This window comes from Lichenostomus cassidix, chromosome 3 (genome assembly GCF_008360975.1).
Source record: "Lichenostomus cassidix isolate B80296 chromosome 3, HeHo_3.0, whole genome shotgun sequence".
NCBI lineage: Eukaryota > Metazoa > Chordata > Aves > Passeriformes > Meliphagidae > Lichenostomus > Lichenostomus cassidix.
The window spans coordinates 110278767-110298305 of record NC_139483.1 but is presented as its reverse complement, the minus strand read 5'-3'; the positions used below and the strand labels follow the sequence as shown (position 1 = coordinate 110298305).

The 19539-nt window shown below is 43.1% G+C and overlaps 1 protein-coding gene across 1 annotated transcript in view; it reads left to right on the top strand.

Moving 5' to 3' along the window:
• Nucleotides 1–19539, top strand: part of MSRA (methionine sulfoxide reductase A) — a 227513-nt gene that overhangs the window by 136537 nt on the left and 71437 nt on the right. Inside the window, exon 5 of the mRNA XM_085057156.1 lies at nucleotides 8961–9067. Within this exon, the coding sequence (XP_084913282.1) occupies nucleotides 8961–9067 (107 nt within the window). The remainder of the gene's footprint in view (nucleotides 1–8960; nucleotides 9068–19539) is intronic.

The following is a 19539-nucleotide window of genomic DNA, read 5'->3' as shown; positions in this document are numbered from 1 at the left end:
CTTTCCAATGAAATTCCAGTGGTGGGACAGTTGATTGATGTCTGCCCATCCCACCAGCAACTTGTTCAAAATCACCTCCAAAATACCTGTGGTCTGTGGTTTTTTTTAAAGTATTAAAGTCTTTGCCAGAGTTGCACTTTGAGAATGCAGCTTCATCTCCTTCCTGACCTGAAATCTTGAGTTTTGTTGTTCCCACTCTTTGTGTTTCTCCAGGACTAAACAGGCATTAAAAATAAATAGGTGTTATTAGGCTGCTTTCCATCCCCAGGAATTTCAGCTGCCATGCCCTAATTTGCACGTTAGACTCTTCTTATCCATATAAATTAGAATAGACTTTCCCTGACCTATATTTCCAGGTTAGGAGATGTTGTTTTCTCTGCATCTTTCTTAATGAAGGGGATTATTAACCAGAGCAGTGGTTGCTGAGGTGGGCTGAACACTTTGCATTTTGAAGTTGAGTGGTGCTGAATCAATTCTGGCTCAAGGGCAAAAGTCCTTCCAGGCTCTGAATTCCTCTTCCAGCTGCTTTCAGGTTCTTTATTTTACATCTGACAAGGATGAAAAGCTGAACCAGCTCCCCAGAACTACTGAAAATTAAAAGTCTTACACTGTGGGAGACGTGGATCCACCTGAGGGAGGTGAGGTTTATATTGGATATAAGGAAGAATGAGATGATATAATATATACATATATATGATATATATAATATTGTGTGGCTCCCTTGCAACCCAGAATATTCTGTGATTTTGTGATATAAGAACAAGATGATCTTTCCAATGCAAACCATTCCATGATTCTGTGGTTCTATCCATGAAGCTGACAGATATTGTGGTGGGAATAACAACATCTACATTTTCATGTGTTTGTAGAATTAGGAGAGGGCAAGCCTAGAAAGTCTTTTTCTACAGAATTTTTTGATGGATTGTTTCTAATTCTTAGGCAAGGCAAACAATAGATGAAGTCAAAACAAAGAGATACCAAACATTGTTTTCTTCTTCAAATAATAGTGAATTTACTGTACTTGGGTCTGGAAATCTGAGGCACTGAAGCGTGGCATCATTAATCATAGTTTATGGTGATTATTAGTAGGCTTTTAATCTTTGTTTTTGTGTATAATTAGGTACAAGAGGTCAAAGCTGACTCTCTTCTGAACAACAATATTTTCAGTGAATGACTGTTTTTCTCTGCCTGCAATTTCCTTGTGCATATTTATAAGAGCACACTTGTCTGTGTTTTGAGAGAGCAGTGTCCCATGAGCTTATCTGCTGATAAAAGCAAATGACAACACTATTATTTTTATTATCACTAATTATTTTTATTACTATTGCAACAGCACCTGGTGGGTCAGAGTGGTTTTGGATTCGTAGTGCTGGCAAATGTCTAAATTGAGGCAAGGCACTAATGAATAACAGATAAACGAAGAGAAAGGAGAAGGCACATGAAGAAAACAACAGCAAATCTGTGTGATTCCACAAGCCCTGTGGAGAAACTGATCTGAATCCCTGCATTTCTCAATTACATTTTTTCCCATGATCAGCTGTTGTCCAGCTTTTGGTAACATCAGAGTAAAGCCAATCCGTGAGGAAAATCGGCAATGAGAGCCCAATTCTGATGCCCAAACAGAAATGCCTTTGCCATGGGAGATGTTTTTGGGCATTATTCTGTTTTCCAGCAGTTAGAAAATGTGGAGCTTGTTTCTGCCCTCTGTCATGTCCTGCAGTCTCGTTCAGAAATCCCTGCTCCATGCATTTTACTTAGGATTGAAGTCTGAGATCTCCAGACAGGCTCATCTCACCAGCAGGAGGGATAAAGGCTGAGCTACATCCACTTACATTTCAATGATTTCATGGGCACGGAGGGTCTCAGCTCCTGCAGGATTTGGGAGAAATCTGGTCAACAAATTTGACTCACCCTGAATGAGGCATCTGTGCTTGGTCAGCTTGGTTGTCTGAACTGGGATCTCAGTTCCAGCTTCACCAATAAATATTCATAAAAGTTTCATTTCCCTTGAATGAAATTGTGGGAATTAATAGAATTGTGGAATGGTCTGAGTTGGAAAGGACCTTAAAAACCATCTCATCCCACCCCCTGCCATGGGCAAGGACACCTTCCACTATCCCAGGTTGATCCAAGCCCTGTCCAGCCTGGCCTTGGACACTTCCAAGGATCCAGGGGCAGCCACAGCTTCTCTGGGCAACCTGTGTCAGGGCCTCACCACCCTCACAGGGAGGAATTCCTTCCCAATATCTCATCTATCCCTTCCCTCTGGCAGTGGGAAGCCATTCCCTGTGTCCTGTCTCTCCATCCCTTGTCCCAAGTCCCTCTCCAGCTCTCCTGGAGCCCCTTTAGGCACTGGCAGGAGCTCTGAGGTCTCCCTGGATCCTTCTCTTCTCCAGGTGAACACCCCCAGCTCTCCCAGCCTGGCTCCAGAGCAGAGGAGCTCCATCCTTGGAGCATCTCCATGGTCTCCTCTGGACTCTCTCCAGCAGGTTGAGGTTCATCCAGCCCTGAGACAGATTTTTCAAGAGAAGGCACCTCTGGAAGAGCCTCATGTCTGTTTATGGCAGAAAATATCTAAAAACCTGCCTAAAACCAATCATTTAACTTTTGATTAAAGTGAAGTCAATTTTGATTAAAGTAAAAGTCTCCTACAATAAGTTTAGTGCCAGTAAGGATGATTTATGTGTACAATTCACTGTTACATTCATCTGTTCTGTGCACTGCTAGTAAATATGAATTTTCAGGTAATGATTAGAAATGGATTGAAATCTCTGCCATTGAGCTTTGGGACGCTCATCCAAAAGTAACCCTTGAGGGGTTTTTTGTGGGCTCAGGTTGATGATACACTTCCTTCAAAGGTCAAAGAGCACTGAAAAATTTATTGTTACATCGGAAGGATTTAATAAACAATGAATATACAGGGAACTTTTCTTCCAAACCAAGTCTTCCTTGAGACTTTCTAGTTTTGTAAAATATATATAAAATATTTGAAATGTTAGAGGAGCAGTATTGCATTTGGTGTGTGAATCACAGAATGGTTGGGGCTGGAAAGGACCTTGAAGATCATCCAGTGCCAAAAGATCAAAACCAGAGTTTCCTCCTTGACACTAAAAGCTGTGTATATTGAAAACTTTGTAAATCTTTTAGTCTGTTGACAGTGTAAAACTTTTCTTCATTATGTACAAGCTCGTTAATGCATATTAACCTCCTGAAGAAACACTTTTCTATTTAATTTATCCTTCCTGCACCACAGCACCTTGAAAATCGTCCAGAACTCTCAATGCACAGCACTGTAACGAAATTCTTTCCTATTAACATTTTTCTCCTCTAATCATGTGCCATAAAGAGTTTTACTTTCCCCTGGCAACTTTTAAGCTGTATGGATGTAATCATTAGAGTGAGTGATGACATCAAGCCAGGGTGACATGGTGCAATTGATTTTTACTAAATAATGATATGATGAGCTGGAAGAAGGAGTTTTATTAGTCTTAACTCAGCAAGGATTGATTGGGGAGAAGAAAATGACCAATCCGTATCTCGGGTTGCTGCAGGTATAAGAAAATAAGTGACAGCTGCAGGAAAGTCTATAAATCACGGGAAAAATTATGATAAAAATAAGAGCTATGAACTGCCCTTTAAAATTTCACTATATGGCAGAGAAGAGTCGAAGAGACCTCAGCCATTTATCTCCATTATGCCTGGGATCCTCCGAGAATAGCAAAGTTGACGGATGATACCATTACATTTTTTTTATTATTTTTAAATGGAGGGAAGATAAGGAGTGGTGTATAAGTGTTACTTTCAAGTCATTAGAGGGTTGAGTCTTTGAAAGAATTCCTTGATTTAGCCAATAAAATAAAGTGTCTTTTGCTTTAGCTTTCTGTAGGCAATATATTAAACATTGGCTTTTTGGAAACAAATCTGTTTGTTTGCAGCTTCTGAAGAAAAAAATAGTACTGGGAAATCTGTTTTTTTTTATTAACCAGAGAATCACGAATTTGGGGTTGGTTTGAGGTTTGGGTTGGAAGGGAACTTAAAGATCATCTCATTCCACCCCTGGCCATGGGCAGGGACAACTTCCACTATCCCAGGTTGCTCCAAGTCTTGTCTAGCCTGGCCTTGGACACTTCCAGGGGTGAGGAGTCCATCTTCCAGTCCATATTCCAGTTATTCCAACCAACAGAGAGCCAGGATTTATTTTTTGATGCCAAAGGATATGGGGAAGACCAAAACCAAGTCACTCCTACCCAGGTGCAAAAGAAGATTCCAAAGTGTTGGCAAGAAAGGGATTTTTAGAGCCATTTCTTTGCCTGTTGCCTACACCTTGGCAAGCAACAGCTTTCCCAGTGTGTTTATATTCCCTGGCAATCTCAACCTGGGAATTGTTCCTTTGACAGGATCTGGTATCCCATCACAGCTCCCTGTTCTCTCCAGCCACCACCCTCTGGCCATGAGTTTCATATAAAGCAGAGCTCAGCTCTTGAGGGCTTTGTGTGGTTATTTGGTGCTCTGGGCTTTGCTGGCTCAGTCAGGACATTTGATGATCTCCAGAGTGGTCAGGGCTGAGCTCCACTGAGGTGCTTTGGTCAGCCAGAGGGAAATTCCTGAATATGACCCACGCCCAACATCTGAACACATTTGGAGTTCCAGACACCCTCATCTTCCCTGGTTCTCCAGCCACAAGAGCTTGCAATGACAGCCCAGCGCTCACACAGGCTTTTGGCTGTTGGAATTTGGACTTTTTTACGCTTTGGCACCACACAACCATATCCAAAACCCACATCATTTTGTCTTTTGCCAGAGAGGTGCAAATTCTCTGCTTTTTTATCAGTTCTAAGTCAGCCTCTCTATGGAAACATCTCTTTGACAAGAGATTTTCTAGCTGTTCCCATCATAGCAGTTGATTTTCTTTGTCTCAGGCATCACCACTGAGTGCCAGGCTGTTACCTCCTGGGTCTGTTTGTTCCTGTTCCTGATCACTTGGTCATGGCCACAGGATTTGCCTTTTCCAGTCACTGTCTTGCCCCACTGATATTACCAAAGTAGAGGTGGATGGGAACAATTCCTTCTTGGAAAAGGCTGTCCAGCCCTGGCACAGCTGCCCAGGGCAGTGGTGGAGTTCCCATCCCTGGAGGGATTTAAAAGATGTGGCACTTGGGGACATGGCTCAGTGGTGGCCTTGGCAGTGCTGGGAATGGTTGGACTCAATAATCTTAGAGAGCTTTTCCAACCTCAGTGATTCTATGATTCCTCAGGGTTAATAAATTCTCTTAAAATCTTTAAGAAGGAACCTGTTGATCATCTCAGTCTTGAACGAAAAGGAGGTTCAGGACCTACTGACAGATTTCCCTATTATCCTTGAGGAAAAGATTGATCACCTGAAGCTATCCTAAAAACTGTCCCTAAATCGGCAGGTTTTGCACAGAGACTGACTTTGAGACATCCCACAAAACAGCTGTAGACACAACCAGCATCTCTGCTCTGAAAAATCCAGCTGCTCTGAAGATGTTCAGCTGAATTATTCTTTCTTCCAGTTAAGAGTTTAAGCACAGACACATTGTGGAATTTTTAAAGAGCCAAGCAGAGGTTGCTTTTTATTCAGTAAATGTTTTTGTTTTTTTTTAAAGACGAGACGGTTAAACTCAATCATCCTCCCACAGTTGTTTAGTAAATTGAATTTCTTGTCTTGTTTGCTACTTGTTGAGTTGCGAATCTCAGCAAGTCAGACTTGCCAGAGGGTTTAAAAAATCAGTGATGGACCCTTGAGGTGTTTGTCCATGTGAGGTTCACTGCAAATAACAACAGCAACAGTGGCACTGGGTTATCTCTGTACACATGGAATTTATTCTATTATCTCATAGTCTTCGGGGATTAGGTAATGTATTAGCTCTGAATTTCAGGGGATTTAGATACAAAATAATTTAAACAACGAATAAAAATAAAGGAAAATTTTGGTTCAATCACTGGTCATATTAAAGCTACACTTTGGTGGGAAAAACTTAAGGTATCTGTTCAGTCGTTTTTGTTGCTGCTGGGTGGTTTAACAGCCCAAGCCAACATCTGGGTTTGAGGTGGGGCTGCTGTTATCACACACCTGACTCCTCCTTGAATTTACCATGAAGTCATTGATGTGGTAAAACTCTTGGAATTCTGCTGTCCTGGGCTGATCCCCTAGCATGGGCAGCAGGGGAGAGGGAATTCTGTCCCTGTGCCTTGCTCAGGTGAGACTCTACCTGCAGAGCTGCCTCCAGATCTGGGGAACAGCACAGGAAGGATGTGGAGCTGCTAGAGAGAGTCCAGAGAAGGCCACAGAGATGCTTTGAGGGCTGGAGCCAGGCTGGGAGAGCTGGGGGTGTTCACCTGGAGAAGAGAAGGATCCAGGGAGAGCTCAGAGCTGCTGCCAGTGCCTAAAGGGGCTCCAGGAGAGCTGGAGAGGGACTTGGGACAAGGGATGGAGGGACAGGACACAGGGAATGGCTTCAAACTGCCAGGGGGCAGGGATAGATGGGATATTGGGAAGGAAATCTTCCCTGTGAGGATGGTGAGGCTCTGGCACAGGTTGCCCAGAGAAGCTGTGGCTGCCCCTGGATCCCTGGAAGTGTCCAAGGCCAGGCTGGACAGGGCTTGGAGCAACCTGGGATAGTGGAAGGTGTCCCTGCCCATGGCATGGGGTGGAAATGGATGATCTTTAAGGTCCTTTCCAACCCAAACCTTTTATGACTGTTTTATGACTTTATGAAAATGCAAATCCTCAATGTGAAGCACCCAGGAGTGGAATGTGGCTGTAGGTACATCGTTCAGAGGAGAAACACTCAGCTGCTTGAATGTTCTGCTATTTCCCATCTGGATTTTGTAGACTTTGGCTTTCAGTTGCCCTTCCAAATTAAACAACTTTGGCAAGACTGAAGAGCCTCATTTCTCTGGTTTTTTTTTTCTCTAGAAACGTATTTTTAATTTAGTGTCAGCTCTCCTCTTAACCTTCTCTTCAACAAATTAATTAAGCTGACTGGCTCCCTGTTACTGTGTCATGGTGGCACATGCAGATGTTGAATAATCTGATTTTCTCACTCAGAGCACGGTGCACGTGAGCTCATACCAAACCTATACTCCTGAATTTGTGCAGGAAATCAGCACCCTCTGTAGTGATCCTCCATTCAGAGAGATTTTTGTAATCTTCTCCCTAGCTGGTTGTTAAATAGTTTGTTAAGCAGTAAATAGATTTGTAGAATGTTAGTACTCAAGCTCAAACATCAATCAGCATTAAAATATCCTGGCAAAACCAAAGCTTTCCTGGCCTGTCCTCATTTTATCCCAAACTGGTTTTACTAGAGCTCCTTTCTGCCCTGGAAGAACTTCCAAAGGAATGGGCAAAATATTCTCTGGTGGCACTTGACATTATTAAGTATTGATGAAGAACACTGTTGTTGTTTTTATCATACTAATACATTTTAACAGCTAAAAAATAACCCAAATCATCAGAAAACTCTATAAGATGTTTTGGTATCAGGTTCTATCATGTAGCTGTTGGTCATCGCATGGAGTTCTTGTCCTAATACATATTTTAAAATATTTCTGTGTATTGTTGTTCATAAATATTTCAGCCAGTTTTTGTTTATTGTACTATCCTTTAATTTCTTTTTGTTGTTGTTGTTGCCTTGGGGAGTCCAGGAGGTTTAAAACCATGATTTAATGAGGAGTAGTGAGTTGATGGATTTTTTTACCCAGGATCACTTTTTTTCCTCTACCCTCACCCTTTGCTACGAAGGTATCAGGACACTAATTTCCTTTTCCATTTCACCTCCACAATCCTGAGAACTGAGAGGAATCTTCTGTAGCCTGGTGGCAATCATAACACAAAAGCCAAAATTAACACATTTTATTCCAGCAAAGCAAAAAGTTGTGTTCTTGAACGGAAACTTGGGAACAAGGTGGGAAAGGCAGGGATAACAAAGCTGCCATTGCAGTTGCAAAACTGCATATCCAGATAATTCTTAAAGTTGCTCTGAGGCTGTTGTTTGACTTTATGGAATGATCCACAGCAAAGCTGGCTGGAGAGAATGGGAATGGGAATGGGAATGGGAATGGGAATGGGAATGGGAATGGGAATGGGAGTGGGAATAGGAATGGGAATAAGAAGCAGAAGTGGCTTTCCAGGATTGCAATGCCAAACCACAGCATTGCTGGTCAGCTGAGGGGATAGTTGTTATCTCTCTGCTTTGGTCTAGTATTTTGTAGTTTTGTTGGGAGAATTCATCCCATATTTTGCAAATTTCTACATGAGCAACTTCATACAACAAGTCCTTTGAAGGGGTTACACATATCAGCAGAAATATCACAAAATCCTGGTGCCAAAATTGCCCATCCAGCCTGCCTTTGAGCACCTCCAGGGGTGGGGAGTTCACAACTTCTCTGGGCAGCCTGTCCCAAAAATTTTCTCCCAAGGGATTTTGTACCTTTCTCCCATTAAGTTGTGTTCCCACAGCACAAGAAAAATCATAAGCACTTAGTAAAATCAACATTTTTTGGTAACAATTTGCATGGTTCAAAATCAGTATTTTATGATTGCTTCGATCACAGTGACTGCAGCTTAATTACTGAAGGTTTGACATCTATATTTAACTATTGTGTGATGGAACAAAACTGTAAAATGCCCATATTTCAATTTCATGACATTTAAAAGGAGATACCAGCATTGAATCCCTTCAGAACTCTTTAACCAAAGACTTGGACTTCCTAAAAATACCTTCTGAGTGTGCACAGAAGACACTGTGCTAATCCAGCTGTGTGAAAATTCTGAATTTAGCTGAAGGGGTCCCATGGCAGGGGGTTGCAATGAGATGAGCTCTGAGGTCTCTCCCAGCCCAACCCCTTCTGGAATTGTTTGAAACGTGGGAATATTGAGCTTCTCCCAGCAGCCAGGGAGGGAGGGAGGCTGATCCTGCTGTGCTCTGTGTCCCCAGGGATGCGGCAGGGGAATGATGTTGGCACTCAGTATCGCTCGGCCATCTACACCTTCTCCCCGGAGCAGATGGAAGCTGCCCTGAGATCCAAGGAAGAATATCAAAAGGTATTGCTGGGCAGGGGGTTGGGATTGCTTCATACATGAGCAGGAGGCCAAAGATGTCACCAATTGACACAGAATCACTCCTTGTGTTGTGCACTCTCTGTGCTGCTCTTGCAGCTCCTCAGTCCAATGCCCAACTTGCTCATAGTTGCTTTGAATTTCAACTTTTAGGACTTTTTGTTGTTTTCGTGTGAGTCGTTATATAACTATGCAGAAAGAAAAATAGTTCTCTGTGCAGAAATATTTTGAGCCTCGTGTACAGATTTATTTAATGTGTGCTCACCAGAGCAGAAATCTGTGACCTTAAAGCTATTCAAGCTTCTCTGGACCCCAAACCCTGAAGGGTTTTCCCAAAATCCCAGATCCAAGAGTTCCTGCACATTCTTCATCAATAATTGAGCTTGATAACCCAGGATTCCCCACCTGCTGCTTATGAGATGCTTCTATCAAGCCATTCCATAAATGTCTTGGATGAGATGTGACAGCCTGTGACTTACTGGGAATATTTGTTGTGACACAAGGATTTGTGTGAGAGGAGATCAACCAATTCCCTCTCTGTACACAGAATTGTTCCCTGTTTTCCAGGGAAGATGGATTCTGTCTTTTCCCTGCCTTATTACAATTTAACTAAGGGCAGAGGGATTAGTGTCCTGAAGTGATGCTGCACTGTGGTTGCTGCCCAGTGCTCTTGTCAATGCAAAATCCAGATTCTACAGCAGAAAAAATAGAAATTATTATGATTTATATGAAAAACCCCACTCACTGGGGACATCAGGGCACTAAAACATATCTGTGTTCATGTTTAATTATTTAATTATACAATGACCCTAGTAGTGTTAAGGTAAAGAACCAGGAGTTTAGGTGTATGTTTGATGTTAAAGGTAAAAAAACTGTTCCTACATCAGCCAGAATGTCCCAAAAGGCATCAGTTTGGTTTTCACCAGTGTGGCTATGACTGGCTGAGCCCCTAGGGCTGGTTCCTCCTTGCAGTTGGAATTATTCTGGGTGCAAAGAGATGCTCAGAACTGCAGGTAAGTATTTCCAGATCTGATAACTGTTCATGTAAATGAAGTTCTCAGCGACTTACGTATTTTCTGATGGGGATAAGTCAGCCTTGCAGGTGTTTATCTGGTGGTTCTGGAAGATATTTATAATTCAAAACTTCTTTTTACTCATTATTTACCTTAGATCCACTGCTTTTCCAAATTCCTTTCATTCATTTCTTTTAGCATCTGCTGACCAACATCACCCTGCAAATCTTACAGCTTTAATTTGCTTTCCCAACTCTATTATCCTCTGCTGCTATTTGTCATTAAATAAATACTGACATGAAAGCAAAATTGCCATGTGTGAGATTGCAATATGATATTACAGAAATTTCCATCATCAAATAGATTTCCTTAATGGCACCATTTAAAATTTACCTACTTTGAAAAGTGTGTGTAATTAGTACATTTATATAATTAGGCACAACTGTAAGTGAGCACATGTAGAGTTTGTTTTTGCACTGAAGTGGGGAAGGAAAGGACGGTGTTGCCAGCTAAGGAAATATGCACTGAAATTCCTTAGGGATGTGTGTTTCCCATGTATTATTAACAACAATATCTCCAATATTATCTACTGGGGTATTGCAGGAGCAGTGGAATGGTTGTATGGGAAACACACTGAGCAAACAATTTGTTCAGGAATCCCTTCTCGTATTAAATGCTGCGCATTCCATTATTTTAATGCAAATGTAATGCAGCCACTTTCCTTATTACTGCAGCAATTTAAAATAAATATCAAGCTTTCCTGGCAGTGACACATGCCAGATAATCGTGGATAAAAATGTGGGAATGGGATAATTTTTCCATGATAAGCAGTGGTGCCTGCTGCCTGCACCCAGGGAGGAAGGACTAACAATTCCTACAATAACTGCAGTGTGCATCGGTGACTCCAGAGTTTCTTGGCACTGCAAAAGAAGAAAAAACAAAATGTCATTTATTTTTTTGTTCACTGAATAATTGTGCATGTGGCCTGAGATATGTTTTGAGCTCAGGGCCTGGAAGAGCCTTCAGAATGGCTTTCAACCAGAAAATGATGGCTTTGCTAGATGAGTTTTGTGGGTTTTTTTCAGAAGCACAAGGAGGGCTGATAATTTAAAGGAAGTATTTTTGTTTGCTGAGGATAGAAACCATCCAAGCCCAAGGTTAATATCTTGAATTCCTGCCTCCAAGGTCAGCCTGAGGCACTTGGCTGCTCCCTGGAAGGCAGAGAGTGTGTCCAGCTCTGTCTTTATTCAACAAACAGAGTGGGTTGGAAGGAGCAGAAAAATCCAGTTTGTACCTAAGAGAAGAATGGGAGTTTTGGGGGGATTTGCTCCTCAGGAGCTGCAGTTTGGTCCTCAAGCAGGTGCCACCAGTAGGTGAGAGTCACACCTTGGCACTCACACTCCTGAGGCTGGACCTTGATCCTGGGGATAGTTTTGGGTCTCTCATGACAGCAGAGACCCTGAGGGGCTGGAGAGTGTCCAGGGAAAGGAACAGAGCTGGGGAAGGGGCTGGAGCACCAGGAGGCGGTGAGGGAGCTGAGAAAGGAGCTCAGCCTGGAGAAAAGGAGGCTCAGGGGGAACCTTCTGGCTCTGCACAACTCCTGACAGAAGGGGACAGCCAGGGAATCAGGCTTTGCTCCCAGAGAACAGGGACAGGATGAGAGGAAATGGCCTCAAGCTGTGCCAGGGGAGGTTCAGGATGGATATTGTGGAAATTTCTTCATGGAAAGAGAGATCAAGCATTGGAACAGCTGCCCAGGGCAGCAATGGAGTTCCCATCCCTGGAGGGATTTAAAATCCATGTGGATGTGGCTCTTGGGGATGTGGGTCAGTGGTGGCCTTGGCAGTGCTGGAGGGTGGTTGCATTTAATGATCTCAGAGTGCTTTTCCAACCTGAGTGATCCTGGGATTCAATTTTAAGTGACAATAATCAGATTTATTACCAGGCTGGGAGTGACAACCTCGATGTGTCCCAAGCCCAGGCATTGTGCAAAGTCACATTTGTTTTAAGCTGTGGAACTTGCTGCTGATTCCTGCAGCTGCTTTGAGAGCTGAGAAATGGCAAAAAGCACTGAATTCACATTGAGCTGTGAGGCTGGAGATGCTGAGAGAGCTGAGTGTGGAGTCAGAGTCAGCTACTGGTGACAGAGACTGTAATACAATAGAGCTGCTGCTAAATGGTGACACAATGGAAGAGTAATCAGAAAAACATCAAATGAAGGCCAGGCCTTGGTGAAATCACTGTGAATGAGCTGTACCAGCAGTTTTGCCTGAAGCTGTGGTTTTTTAATACAGGTGAACCTGAGGTTACTCGATTTTCAAGACATTTGCTAGGCTGGGTTTGGTTTTCAAATGAATTATCAAGGCAATTGTAATCCAGAGAGTGAATTCGTGGGGGGGGGAAGAAGTTTGTATTTATTTATTTTCAGAATCAGACCTCGCAGTTGTTTTGTCAAGCACTAACACTGGGTTTTAAGGCTGCAAGAATGCACTGAGTGCCTCACCTTCATGGAATTGTGGAATTGTTTGGGTTGGAAGGGACCTTAAAGATCACCCAGTTCCACCCCCTGCCATGGGCAGGGACATTTTCCACTATCCCAGGTTGCTCCAAGCCCTGTCCAGCCTGGCCTTGGACACTTCCAAGGATCCAGGGGCAGCCACAGCTTCTCTGGGAATTCTATTCCAGGGCCTCACCACCCTCACAGGGAAGAATTCCTTCCCAATATCCCATCTATCCCTGTCCTCTCACAGTGGGAAGCCATTCCCTGTGTCCTGTCCCTCCATCCCTTGTCCCAAGTCCCTCTCCATCTCTCCTGGAGCCCCTTTAGGCACTGGCAGGAGCTCTGAGGTCTCCCTGGATCCTTCTCTTCTCCAGGTGAACACCCCCAGCTCTCCCAGCCTGACTCCAGAGCAGAGATGATGAATGGATTAATTCCATGGAATAAGGGAGGCAACGAGTTAGCAATGGGCAGAAGATGCAACAATCCCTGCAGTTCAGCACTTGAACAGATACTGAGAAGCTTCCATCAGCTTTCAGTGAGATGATGTGGGAGCAAACCAGCAAAACCCTCAGGCACAAAAATAAGAGTTTTATATTTGGTGTTAGGGAAAAGAGACTGAAAAGCTGGAGTTCCCTGGCTGGTGCAATGAGCTCTGTAGCAGCAACCTGCAAGGAGATGAAGTGGTCAGGATTGTGTTTGTCAAAGCTGGAGGAAGGGCTGTTTACAGACCTCTGGGATCTGCAGTTCTGAGTGGTTAATTCCATGAAGGAATGCCTGGCAGCGGGAATTTACAACCTTCATCTGTGTTTTTATCTGATGTGCTGTGTGAATTCAGAACAGGCTTTGCCTGGGAGATGGTTTTTCATGTGATTTTTGGCTGGGAGAAGTTAAATAGCTCTTTTAAAATGAGATTGTTTTTATTAAAGCAATACAATAGTCAATAAAAAAATAACACCTGCTTACTCCTCTTCAAATTACGTCTAATTCAGAGCTTTATGTGTCAAATTATCTCTGCTTCACTCTGCCGTGAATGGCAACAACTTGATTCCTGATTGATGGTGGTGGCTCTTGTGGAGACAAGCAAAGCTGATCTGATAAGCTGAGCCATTCTTTGGTTTGTAATCACTTCTGTGTGCTGCAGAGTTACCCTTTGTGTGTTCATCCCTTGGAGAAAACTGCATTTGGCTGCCGATGAGGAGGTTTTGTGTGAGCAGTTGTGAACTCCTTTCATCTCGCTGTAACTGCAGGAAATTTGACTTCTTTGGCACTCTGAGAAACTTCAGGCACCTTGCAGCGGGCAAATCTCTCAAAACTAATCCTAATCCGTTTCTTGATGGCAGTGGCAGCAAGATGAAAGTATTAATGGTGTGAACTCAGGATGAACTTGTGGATGTGTCTACCTGGACTTCAGCAAAGCCTTTGACACAGTCTCCTGTGGCTTATTCCTGGAAAATCCAGCAGCCCATGGCCTGGGCAGGTTCCCTCTGGTTGAGAGCTGGCTGATGGGCACAGAGAGTGCTGGGGAATGATGCTGCATTTGGGTGAAAACAGCTCTGTGCAGCTGCAGGCTGGGGCAGAGAGGCTGGAAAGCTGGAAAAGGAGCTGGGGGTGCTGGTGACAACAGCTGGACATGAGCCAGCTGTGCCCAGATAGGCAAGAGACTAATGGCCCATGGGCTGTCCCAGCTCTGGGGTGGTAGCAGGGCCAGGGAAGTGATTGTCCCTCTGTGCTGGCACTGCTGGGGCACCTCCAGTGCTAGGGACAGTTCTGGGACTCTCCTGACAAGAGAGACATTGAGGGGCTGGAGAGTGTCCAGAGAAGGGAACAGAGCTGGGGAAGGGTCTGGAGCACCAGGAGCAGCTGAGGGAGCTGAGGGAGCTCAGCCTGGAGAAAAGGAGGCTCAGGGGGAACCTTCTGGCTCTGCACAACTCCTGACAGGAGGGGACAGCCAGGGTGTGTCAGGCTGTGCTGCCAGGGAACAGGGACAGGATGACAGGAAACAGCCTCAAGCTGTGCCAGGGGAGGTTTAATTTGGACATCAGGAGGAATTTCTTCATGAGAAAGGTGATTCAGTGTTGAAATGAGCTTCCCAGGAAGGTGGTGGATTGCTTAAAGCCCATTTCATTCCATGAAAAGCTACGGGCAAGGACACCTTCCACTCTCCCAGCTCGCTCCAAGCCCCATCCAACCTGGCCATGGACACTTCCAGGGATGGGCATTCCCTGAGGCAGAGAAGTGCCACCATCCCACACCATTCCTGTTCCCCAGGAAAGCAGCACATGGTGCTTATTTTTATTAATACTGAGAAAGGGAAGATTCTTTCTTTCTTTATAGCTTTCAATTCTGCATTTATTGTCTTCACTTGATATAGTCCAAGCATTTCGCTTGGCCCTTTGACTGTTGCAAATTCAGCTGATCCTGCATTTGGAATGAGAACCAGGAAGGGCAGGATGAAACCATACTTTGTATTTTGCAATCATTTTTTCATCTGGGAGGTCGTGGAGGTCACCGAAGGAGCCGTTTGCTTTATTGCTCTGGGAATGTGAAGTTTATATTGGACATTTAAACTAATGCTAGAAATTGCCCTGTAATAAACGAATGTAAATATCAAATGGATTTGACTGCAAGAGTGGGTTGTAAATAAAACATTTCCTGCTTTGTGTGGCTTGCCCTGTTCAGCTTGCCATTAATGTAAAAACACGCTGGATTTGTGTAGACATCCCATTTTCATGTCCTTAGGCAGATGAATTCTCAATCTCCAGGGCAGATCTCCATGTAGGCTCGGAAAATGAAGATTTAAAGGGCTGAGGTGTTGTTTGAGGGGTCCCACCCTGTATGATTTGGCCTCCAGCTGGGCACAGCTCTCCTGTGGGTCCTGAGTCATCCCATTGCCCAGGGAAAGTGGTGGAATCTGCACTGATGCCAACAGAGAGGTTAAATCCCTTCCCATCAGCCTGGAAATGTTCTCTCACATAGATCACTCTGGGATTTTTCTGAAGGGCTTCTAATCTGGGCTTTTAAATTTCTTGATCTTGATTGTGCATCTGTTACAGCACTCTGGAAGTGTCACCAGCATGTTAAATGTCAGGTGCATAAATGTGATAATGATCTTAATAGTGATGGTTTAAGTGTACTCAGGGATTTATAGGGAGCAGGGTGGAATTCCTTCTCTTCAGGAAGCTCTCATGAGCTTAGTTTAACTGAGAGATTAGTTATGGGGAGGACAGGGTAAAATAGTCCAGAAAAAGGTAAAGGCAAAAGGAAGATGATGATCACTAGCTTGGACTGTTCTTGTTCTTTTTGGGTTAAATCCAGCCCTTAAAACTTACCTAAGCAAAAATTTCCAGGAAATAAACCTAAGGAATCATCTCCAGATGTGTTCAGTCTCATCATGTGTGAAAATGTTGTGAAATCCATGTCCAGGCAAAGGATAAGGTTTGAACTGGGACTCTGCATGGACTGAGAGGAGCAGAGAGATTGGCCTGGTTTGAGGTTTCTATACAAATTTAAAAAATTCAACAAAAAGCCTTTTTTAAAGTGACACACACATTTTTTAATGAGCATGGGAACATTATTTCTGCTCTCCAGTTTGTTTATCCTCAGTGCAGAGCTGAGGGATCCAAGAGTACTCCTCAAATCTCAAGTTTTTCTCAGGGACAGAAGTGTTCCTGTGCCAGGATTGAAATGAATACTCATGGAACACTTTTCCCACTGTTTAGCCAACTCTAAAACACAAAGCAAAAAAATGTACCTGAGGATGATGACACTTCAGGAAGTTCAGAGCTTCACAAAGCTCTCATGTGGAAATGACAGATACTCAACATTTACAAAATATCCTGCTCAGGCCTCTGGATATGGACATGGGAGGATCCACTTAAACACTCAGGTCCCCATGATTTGATAACCAGATGGTTGATGACCATTATTGACAATTGTCCACCCTGCTGAAGTTGTTTTCCAGCTGATGTTATTGCTTAAATAACTCTCAAGATTCCCTCACAGGACCCAATGCAGATCATCCATAAACTTCAAATCCAGAGCAACACCATTCCAATTCGTGGAATTACTTTGCATTTGCAGTAATGCAATTGAGATAAAAATCTGGCCCAGGAGTTTGGTTCCTCTCAGTGTTTTTGTTCCCCAAAGAACTCTTCTGATTGAAGTGTGCCACTCCATCAAAGAGATCTCTCAGCTTTGGGGAAAACAAGTCGATGCTTCCTGGAAGGAAAAATCAGAGGAGGCTTTAGCCAGCAATGTTGTCATGTCTGGTTTGATCTTGGGAACCTTTTTCATCAAGGATTTTTTCTCCTTTATTGACTTCCACAGATCTCCTGTAGAATGCTCTTTCCTTTTGCTTTGTCATGGAATCCCAGAATCCCAGAATGGTTTGGGTTGGAAGGACTTTAAAGCTTATCCCTTTAAAGCTCATCCCTGCTGTGGGCAGGGACACCTTCCACTATCCCAGGTTGCTCCAAGCCCTGTCCAACCTGCCCTTGGACACTTCCAGGGATCCAGGAGCAGCCACAGCTTCTCTGGGAATTCTATCCCAGCCCCTCACCACCCTCCCAGGGAACAATTCCTTCTCAATATCCCATCTATCTCTACCCTCTGGCACTGGAAAGCCACTCCCTGTGTCCTGTCCCTCCATCCATTGTCCCAAGTCCCTCTCCAGCTCTCCTGGAGCTCCTTTAGGCATTGGAAGTACCAGTGACCTACACCAATGAGATTTTAAAAATATAATATAATTGTGAACTTTCTAGAAGTTTTTTTCCCTGTAAAATAATGGATACCAGAACTGGATGCAATACCCTGGAATGAAATTCATCGATGACTTGAAGAAAGCCAAATTCCCTCTGTGTGCACACTGCTGGTGATACACCTGGTTCTGTAGATTTGCCTTTATTCTTTGCTCCTAGATGTATAATTTTTTTTAGATTTTGCCTTCCCAAATGTAGAATTTGGGATTTAACTCCAGTCCAGTGATCTCAATGGTCCAGGGCAGAAACTCTGACCTTCATGTGATCTCCCAGTTGTAACAGCACTAATTTTGTAATTATTTCTAAGCCTTGATCACTGCAGTTCACAACAATTCTGGTGTAAGTCCATCTTAATCCAGTTACCATTCCCCATATCAATACCATGTTGCACTTCTTTTTTTAATTAAAGAAATTATATGATTCTTAATCAAACATAAAATGCTCACTGCATTGGATCTGCAAAATTTCCTGCATCAGCTGAACTTACAATGGCATCAAAGACAGATGTTGAGTTTATATTTGACCTGTTTTCTACAAAAAACATTGATTGGCACTAATTATGTTCTGTATCATTTGAATGTCATTTCTTTTTTAGGGGGAGGGAATTTTTGTTTGTTTATGTTGGTTTTTGTTTTTTGTTTTGGTTTGTGTTTTTTGATTTTTTTGGTATTTTTACCCATGTACAAATTTGCCCAGTGTTCTTCATATTGTCATATTTGTCTCTTTTAAAGTGCTACAGGGAATTCGTGCTCATTCCCTCTTCTAAAAATTTTTATGTTAACCATCTCCTTATTATGTGAAACCCACATTTTCCTCAAAAAGTTGAAAAATTAGACAAGTTTGGATTTATTGGCCAGTGCTTCATTCTGAACGACACCCAAACTTCAAGGTTTTTGCACTCCTTAATGATACTGTCGATATATATTTTTTTTAATATGGAAAACACAATATTTAGATTTATATATTTATTTATTAAATATTTAATAAATACAGTTGATGTGTCACAAATGGCTGAGTGGTGTCCTAGACATTAAGAAAAATCAGTTTTCTCCAGCAGTGACAACTTTCAGCCCAAACCATAAAGTTTTGTGGAGATTAAAACACCCAAAGAAAAATTCTGGAAGAAAAAAGCATTAGAATATCACAGTGAGGAATTGCAGCATCCCTCCTCCTTCTCCACATACACACACAAATGTGCATTTTCAACACCATCATCATTTTATTTTCTGTAATATTTTTTATTTTTATCTCAATCAGCTAATTATATCCCGGATGATAATTTTTCATCCAGCTCTTCTTGCCATTATATGTATGTGGCTGCTATTTTATGTGCCAACAATCCTAGGAAATATATTTCCCCATTATCCCGTGATATATTAATATAGGAAAAACCTTCAGTGCGAAATTAGGGGATTTTCCAGGGCTGGAGAAATCCTGATTTCTTTCATTGCCCTCTAGTGGGCTCGAGCTCTCCTGCAAGGGCAGGGAATGAGGAGCTTTCCCCTTCTCTTTGTGCCACACAAACCATCAGGTTTTGTATAATTTGAGTTATTTGTCCATATTTGTGTGATTCCTAGAGCACCACTTCATGGATCAGATACAGCAGAATTATCCTGCTGGGGTTTATAAATTATGAAAAAAGGGGAATTTTGTGCTTTTCATATTTTGCTGTGGAAGGCAGATGGGCACTACCCAGCTGAACGTTCCTCAAGTGAGTTTTGGGAGGGACACTTGTTGATGTTGGGCTCTCATTGAAATATTTACAGTCTGAAGAAGCAGATATCAGTTTTTTATCATTTTCTGCTGCTGTAGCTGTGTTTAATTGTGAATTCATCCCACAGTCCAGCTGAAGGAGGGCTTGGCAAATGTTCCATCCCATTTATTTGGGAGTAATAACATAGTTTGGGTTGGAAGGGACCTTCAGGACCCTGGACAGGGACACCTTCCACTATCCCAGGCTGCTCCAAGCCCTGTCCAACCTGGCCTTGGACACTTCCAGGGATCCAGGGACAGCCACAGCTTCTCTGGGAAACCTGTGCCAGGGCCTCCCCACCCTCACAGAGAACAATTCCTTCCCAATATTCCATCTATCCCTTCCCTCTGGAAGTAGGAATCCATTCCCCCTTGTCCTGTCCCTCAGGTCCTTGAGGCAAAGATTAATTTTGAACAGTAAGATCAGAGGAAACC